Source organism: Ammodytes marinus (assembly GCF_949987685.1).
Source record: "Ammodytes marinus genome assembly, chromosome: 11".
NCBI lineage: Eukaryota > Metazoa > Chordata > Actinopteri > Uranoscopiformes > Ammodytidae > Ammodytes > Ammodytes marinus.
Genome location: NC_137215.1, coordinates 13783118 through 13791771, shown reverse-complemented (window position 1 = coordinate 13791771; position 8654 = coordinate 13783118). Strand labels below are relative to the sequence as shown.

The 8654-nt window shown below is 43.3% G+C and overlaps 1 protein-coding gene across 1 annotated transcript in view; it reads left to right on the top strand.

Moving 5' to 3' along the window:
• Positions 1-8654, top strand: part of meis1b (Meis homeobox 1 b) — an 80554-nt gene that overhangs the window by 9611 nt on the left and 62289 nt on the right. The window contains exon 7 of the mRNA XM_080036725.1: positions 6123-6234. Coding sequence (XP_079892851.1) covers positions 6123-6234 — 112 coding nt within the window. The remainder of the gene's footprint in view (positions 1-6122; positions 6235-8654) is intronic.

Below are 8654 nucleotides of genomic sequence, written 5' to 3'. Positions count from 1 at the left end.
CGCACAAGCATTATTTTTTTGCCATTAAAATAATTTTAAATGTATGTGAAATAGCCTGTATAATCTGAAATAACATCAATACACTTGGGATCCGTTGCTGTTTTTCCTATGTCCCGCACAATCTTTTGCTAAACAAACCCTGCCTGTGTGAGCTTAGTGTTGTGGTCACTGCCTAAGAATTTACTCTTGATTGTGCTATCGCGGTATCTTTTCCCAACAATTGGCACTGTTATGCCATACAAGTGCCGGTTTCCAGGTCAGTGAGACCCAGCAGTGTTGGTTTAGGTAACTCTGGCGGTCAAAGAGTGACCCCTGCTCCCCCCTTCTAACTCAATGGAAACCCTGACCGCCGGGGTCAGCCACTATTTTCCCTAATCAGTACACCGCTATTGCTAATCTATTCGCTTCTCGTTGAAGTATGGATCCAGTTACAACCAACTTAACAGGCGCTCACGCTTGCTCTCTCTCTCTCTCTCCCTCTCTTTTTTCATTCACCCTCTCTCCTACAGTGGCACACCGCTGATCTTAACACAAACTTTTCAATCATTGTGGTGATTGTCGGTAATGGCAGCTTTTGTAGTTGAATAGGGGAGAGGTTTGACCCCCACTCGCCTCCTCCCTCCTCTGCACCCCCTGCCTCCCTCCCCTCCCCTGAACTCCCCCTTTTTCCATTGGGGAGTGAATGCAGGGCGGCTGTTAAGGATTCAACAAGTGATACAAAGAGGCCACCACGTGACTTGTGTGTTTCTTAGCCTCTTCATTATTGTGGTGGAATAGCAAGTAGGGGTGATTCTGATAAAGCAAATCAAGGCCAGAGTGACTTCAAAGAACAGGACCCGTCAGGAGCGTCTTATATACATTCATACATCCACAGTGTATTTATGTTGTTTTAGTTTTTTGTGCTAAGTTTTTGATTTTTTTGATTTATTAGTTCTTTTTTAAATCATGCAGTGTTGCTGGAAACTTCTGCTCTGTGGAGCCGTGCTGTGTCACAGATACTCTGTCGTGATAGCCACAAAATCCCAATTGCAAATAAAGTTCTTGGCTTGTGTCTCAAGTTACTTATGATGGGCGGCCATGTCTGTCCCCGAGGCCTGCTGTGGTTTCTTTGGCTAAGTAAACAATAACCTGGCTTAACACATGTGTACTTAGCTAATGGAAAGTTCCTCTCCCCCTTAACCCCCTGCGAGCCTCTGACAATGGCCACCATCACAAACAGCCTGTCTCCAAGGGATCCACTGAGAACATCCCGCGAGTCAAGCTAGGCTAGGCTAATGAAGAAACCACAGCAAAACATGTCATTAAGAAATTACGCCTGCCTGTCCATTCACAACTGCAAAAGAAGAAAAGAAAAGAAAAAAAACAGTGCTTTGTTTGGGGTTAGATAGCGTGGAGAGGAGAGCGCTGGAGTTAATGTTGTTGTTTGGATTTCAGCTCGCAGCGAGTAAACAAGGAGTCTTTAGCAAGGAGAGGCCACAGAGGAGCAAAATCAGTTTGTCAGTTTCTGCGAGTGTCATCTAAATGGACTTTGAAAGCTCTGGTAATTATCTCAAACATGTAATTATCTTTTGGTTGTCTCTATGAGGTTAACCCACAATTTTTTAAAAAGCCGATTGAAGAGTACCTGACGGCTATTCAGTGTAGCATACTTTACTTACTCAAGAGACCAAATCCAGTTTTCTCCCTCACCCCCTTTAGCAATTATAAGGTTATTTCTTCTTTCTTTGTCTATTGTGAAGAGTTAGGGAGGAAGGGGAGTGCGGAACAAAATGGGAGGGGAGGGGGGGTCTTTTTTTCTCTCACTCCCCATTTTCTTTTGCACCACGCATACCATTATCAGCCCCCTCTTTTCATTTTGGAAGCACTAATGTTGCAGCCAAGGGAGGAGAGGGGTGGAGAGAGCAGAGAAAGCAGAGGTAGTTAGGCAAGCACTTGCCTGGCCGGTTATCAGAGAGGCAGATCCTGCTTTATCTAGTCACAGTGGAAAGCAAAGTAAACAAGAGTTTACAATAGCTGGCCTTTTCAGCTCCTTTCACTAACAGCTTCACTACCAGCATTCAGCTGAGTGGGAGAATGTGTCCAGAGTGAATGCAGGCATTCTCGCTGCTGCAACACATGGCATTTCTCGCAGATTTCAAACTTGAGGAAGCAGTGCTGCTGCAAAGGTCAAAAATGGTGTTAAAGAAAACAAGCGCAGAGAACACATGCACCAGAGCATTCTGGGGGATGGAGTAGCCCTGACTGTCATCTTTGATTCAGATGTACCACCACTGGAGAGTGTATGTGTCGGGGGTTATTTGGATATTTATGTCTGTGCCGTTAAGTATGCACATATGATTATTCCCGCACGCTCGCTGGCACAGTGGAAAGTAAATATCCATATCAACACAAAAGATATTTCGGAGTGAGGAAAGAGGGGAGTGTATGTGGGGGGGCAAAGCACAACATCCCTAACCATTTTCTTTATTATTGCAAATGAATTGGCAAGGCAACATTTCTTGCATGAGCGCTTGTATGATATGGGGCCTGGCACAGCGAGAAAGGGAAGCCCCCCCCTCGCATCTTAGACGCGGCACAATGAGAACGCATTGGATTGGAATGCCTCACCGATCATAGCGGAATCAGAATTTCCAGCAAGGAAAATCTTTTCATGGCGAATTAGGGTGGTGGGGGGAAGAGAAATGGTATTGAAAAAAAAAGAAAAAGAAGAAAAAAAAGGTATGCACACAGCTCACAAACAGGGTTCCCTTGGCTTGGCGAGGCAGATTTAAGAACTTTAGCTAAAGCTAGGCAGAGAATGTGGAACATTGAATTTACTAAACAATTAAGCATTGAATTAATCTACATCCTGCACAGGGGAGAGCGAGAGAGAGAGATAGAAAGAGAGAGAGAGAGAGAGAGAGAGAGAGAGAGAGTGAGACCATAGAAGCTCATTAAGGGGACATAGAATAAATCAAGTGTGTAGTTATGTGTGCAGACTGGGACAGCTCTCTCCTGCTCTATGTTTCCTTGAGTTTATGCATCTATTCATCTCGTGAATTTACATATCCCACATTTTGCAGGTGGACCTCAACATTGTGTTCTGTACTCTTGTTGGCACAGGGTGTGTGTGCTTTTTTGTTGCTGTGTGCCTTGTGGTCAAGGCGTGTGCTTTGTCAGCCGGGGACTTTGAGTGTCGGTTCTGTGATGTGTTTGCATAAGGTAGATGAAAAGTGTTTGTGTGCGTGGGCGTGCGATTGTATGTGTATACAAGCTAAGTGGCCAAAAAAGTGTTTTACTGCATCGGTGCAAGCACCCATACTGTGCGACCTGTGTGTACTGTATGTGTGTGTGTGTGTGTGTGTGTGTGTGTGTGTGTGAGGGGGTTTTGTGATCTCAGCCGTGTGTGTATTAATTGCGTGTTAGATCAGTGCCGGGTCTGTTCCGTCCAAGGGCGGCCTGTGATTATAAATAAACTCCCCGTCCCCGCGGAGATGCCACCAGGCCCTGTAGCAGCCCCGCCCCCTTTCCCATGGGGCCTCAGCGACCACCTCCCAGCAGGCAAAGCGCTCTTTTGTTCAATTACAGCTAATGCAGTAGTTTGCCATTTCCCCTTTCCAATTTCTAATTATATTTTCAAGTGGAATTTTTTACAGAATTAGAACAAAAAGGAAATTAAAATAAACAAAACAAATCCTTTCTGCACACTTAGCCTCTTGTTTTTAATTTTTTTATACTTGCTGTTCGACATCCCAAGGCACTGTGCTATTCTTTTTCACAGAGCTCTGAATAAACAAGTTCTGCTCATTTTTTAAAAGCTGCACTTTCGGGGGAGCTGGCAAAAGCCAGTGTTAACTGTTTGCATGCTGAGCATGTGGTCTGGATTACCTCACTTCTGATGTTCTCTGGAGTTACTCTGTCATGCACGGGTGTTTCATTTTTCAACATGGTACGGTCAGCGAAAAAAAAAATGTAAAGAGTTGAGGGAAAAAAGATCCTCTTGGTATTTTACCCCTGTTAGAATCAACAGTTATCTACCCAATCACCATCCTAGTCAAGCATTTGTGCAGCAACTTTCCTCTTTATTGCAAAGCCTCAAAGCCTACTTTGGAAAACAACGATTATATCATCCATGTAAGCACTGTATTATAATTTCATAGCCTAGGAACATCAAACGGGCTCTAATAGACCCCAAATGTGTTGAATTTGCTGACTTGTATATTCTTTTCTGCCATTATTCCATGTACATTTAGTTTAAAACAAACCCTGTGTCATGAATTAATGTCTATTTAAAAACTAAAACTCTGCTCCAAATCCTCCTTCACAGAGGCAGCGCTGCTTGTAATATCCCAATTGAAAGCAGTTGTTCCCCAGTGTCTCTCTCCTCTCCCTCCTCTTTTCCTCCATGTGGGTTTCTATCACTCATTTCGTCACGTAGCCCTAAAAGCGTGATGCAGCACCACATTGCCCCTTGATATCTGCTTCATTTGATTTGACAGAGCAAAGATAGGCTCACGCGGGCGGCAGAGCAGGCTTGCGTAAGTGTTTGTGTGTGTGCTTTGTTTGTTGCGTGTTTGTTTGTGATAGCTGGCTGCGTGTGATAAGACATTAGATTCCATTTCCTTCTATTTTGAAGTCTCTTTTCTCTCCTGTCCTCAGTGCTAATGTTGCTTTTCAGAGGCACTGAGAGATAAGAGGTTACATCTGGTTTAGTTTCAGTAATATGTAGCAGCTTCGTATAGGGGCGGGAGTGTGAACTGAGTATGTGTGTGTGTGTTTATATATTGTCTACATATATGTGCACATGCGTAAGCACCAAATCCATTAATATATATGTGTGTAAGAGAACTTAATGCGTCTGTTGCTGTGTGTGTATGTATGTGATGTCTGCTTTCTTGTGTAAGTGTGTGTGTGTGTGTGTGTGTGTGTGTGTGTGTGTGTGTGTCTGGACTATTTGCTCCCACAAACTCATCTGGCCTAAGACTGTGCTTTACCCTCACACACACACACACACACACACACACACACACACACACACACACACACACACACACACACACACACACACACACACACACACACACACACACACACACACACACACACACACACACACACACACACACACACACACACACACACACACACACAGAATACTATACAGTATATAAACCCACGTCTCCCTAGTCTCTCTTGTCTGTTCAGTTGCCTGTGTATATGTGTTATATTTCTTGAAGTCGTAGAGAAAGGAATTAACTTCCACTCTTTGGTAATACTTCAACTATTTAATTTGTCTATATAAAGGTTGAAGTCAGCCTCACTTTGATTGGTCATACAATACTTTTGTTTCTTTTGTATTTGACAAAAGACTGTGGGGGGAAAAAAACTGCTTATTTGGTTATGTCTCTGCCTTGGCTCTGCTTGCCAAAATTACATTTAAAACATTACATTTTTTTTTTCATTTTTGGACAAACCTGAGTATTTATACTTGTGTAGAAATACTTTGAGTTATTTACCTCTCTCTCTCTCTCTCTCTCTCTCTCTCGCTCTCTCACTCGCCCGGTCTGCTCTGCTTGGATGACATCACTCCCTGGCGCTCGCCGCGGCCCTTTCTTAAGTTGTAGCTGTTTTGTATTTTCATCTGCTAGTGGTTTGAGCCAAATGGAGGCAGCCGTGGATTGCATGCCTCAGAAAGCTGGGAACTAATACAACATGTTCCCTCACTATTCGCCCGGGCCTTTTCTCTTCATCCAGCCCCAAGTATAATCCTCAATCCAAAAGATTGTTGCAGGGGCTCTCTCTCTCACACACACACACACACACACACACACACACACACACACACACACACACACACACACACACACACACATACGGCGTGACTGGACTGAGAGTTGACTGAACGTTGAATTTTGTTTGGAGTGTGACTTTGTGTGTTTTTGTGTGTTTCTTTTCCACATGCTGTACTGTACAGTATATGCGGACAGATGTCTTCAAAAGAACATAATAAAATATTGCCAGAAAAAAAAAAGGAAAATCACAACACAATAAAATCGACGCATCTAATGATGGGAGAAAAAACTGTTGGCGTATAGACAAACGTATTAAACTCTGTGTCCACTCTCTCTCTCTTTTTCAAACAGACGTCCTGGAACAGAGATCATGATGACACAGCGTCCACACGCTCCGGAGGCACACCGGGCCCTTCCAGCGGCGGACACACATCACATAGTGGCGACAACAGCAGTGAACAGGGTAAGACAACACCTTTATTTCTTAACAGTCCATTGGATGACAGGGGGACACAGTTTACATAGATGCCAAAGTGCACATCGACAACTTTAACAAGTGTTCCAATGAAGTTTGACCGGTTTATTCAGGCCTAGTTTGTAGAGGGATCAAGTTTTTTCATCTTGCTGCTATAGTAACGGGAGGAGAGGTCAGAGGTTTGCGGTCAGTATTCTTATGCCTTGCTCAGGGACACATTGGTAGAGCAGACATGGTGTGTGAAGATGTCTCACGCACCTTTGGTCTTGGAGAGAGGGTTGTCTGTCTCGTTTTTTGCCGCCAACCTGGTTAAACTACAGTTCTTGAAGCATTCATTTTGTAATACATCTGAGCATGTTTGGTTGTGTTTGTGTGTGCTTATCCCCAGACAACACAGTTCATCTTGGATTTAATATTTGAAAAACTTAGCTGCCTCTTTCTGCTCTCATCTCTGAATATTCCGAAGATTTAGGAATTATTTTCTGTTGTGATATAAACCCTTTATCATAAAGGGTGATTTAGGTTTACATTTTTTTTGTATTGATTTGAGGAATGTATGCACCTGTAAAATGTAATGGGATATAATTTAATACATGGTTACAAGGCTGTTTTTAATACAAAATCTGAAAAGCTGTCATTTTCAAGAAGGTTTTCTGATAATAATGATTTGTCATAGCCTTTGTTAATAATATATGCACTTTAACCTAGACCTAATGCTCTTGGAAAGAAAATATGTAAAATGTAAAATTTGCATATCATTTAATTGTAATTGCCTCTATTCATTTCTCATTGATATAATGTCCTTTTGCGACCAGACAACTCTCATGAGGCTGGATGTGTGTGCTTTTTTTTTCTTCTTCCATTTTTTAAGATTTTTTGGGGCATTTTTATGTGAATGTGTGTGCATTCTAAGAATATGTGTGTGTGTCCGACAGTTTGTGTGTGTTTGTGAGAGAAAGAGAGAGAGAGCAGTGGGAGAATGGGTTAGTGGTGGTGGTGGTGGGGCGGCGTTGCAAACAAACTGTAGGCAAAAAAGCAACTTCATATATTATTGAAGGCGATGTCAAGGGGAGCAGTTTGCAGGGTTGCCAGTGCCAGGAGGCAAAGCCTGGGTGGGAGCAGAGCACACCGCCATGCCTTCCACCCCAATGAGCAGCCATTTATATAGTCAACACACACACACACACACACACACACACACACACACACACACACACACACACACACACACACACACACACACACACACACACACACACACACACACACACACACACACACACACACACACACACACACACACCCATTCTCTATCTCTGTTTGTCTCCCTGTCTGTCTCTCACTCTGTCTCATCCTCTTTCTGTATGTGTATTTCACACACATTATCTTTCTCTCTCTCTATTTCTCTCTCTCTCTCTCTCTCTCACACACACATTTTGTTTGTCTTTCTTTCTCACTTGTCATTGTTGCTGGAAAGAGGAGCTGAGGGACTGAGAGGTGAGACACGAGTTGAGATAAAAAATAAAAGATGGACAGATGATGTAGAACAAAGGAACAGGCTGAGAAGAGAATGAGTGAACTATAGTGGAACAGGAGAAGACAAAGCAATATTGTGTGTGTGTGTTTTTATGTGCACGCCTCTACCTTTGATGGCTAATGGTCTTGGGCAGCCAGGCAAGATCTGATTGGTCGCTCTAACGAGCATGCTCTGTGCCGAGTTTGGGCTCCTGCTTCTGTGACCTTTGCCCTCTATTGACCAAACTGACACTTCATTTTTCACATCTTTCCAATTATAGGCCCACTCCTTATGATGGCCCGCCTCCCCCATCTCGCTCTCTCTCTCGCTTTCTTTTCATATCGCCCCGACTCTTCTAGGCTATTGTAGGTTTGTGTTTGTTGTTAAAGTTCATTAGAGGGTAAAATGTGCACTTGTGCGTAAATGTGCATCTTCTGCATGTGTATGTGTGTTGGTGTGTGTAGGCTCAATGAATGAGTTGTCTCACAGGCGACATGGGAGCCAAACGTGACGCATGGAGGTAAAAATCAGTGTGTTAGAGTGTTTGCAGGTATATTTAAGGCAAAAAGTATCTCAAATCTATTTTATTACCATAGAGTAAGTGACTCATTTAAAATTACTTTGTTTTGTTATTTTGTCTATTTGGACACAAACACACACACACACACACACACACACACACACACACACACAGACACACACACACACACACACACACACACACACACACACACACACACACACACACACACACACACACACACACACACACACACACACACACACACAACAAGAGTGAAGAGCATCAGGGCACAGTGACAACAGCAAATACCGCAGGACATTTTGGACTGAGTTCAGGTTTATGTGGGTTAAGAGCTATCACTAGCCACGT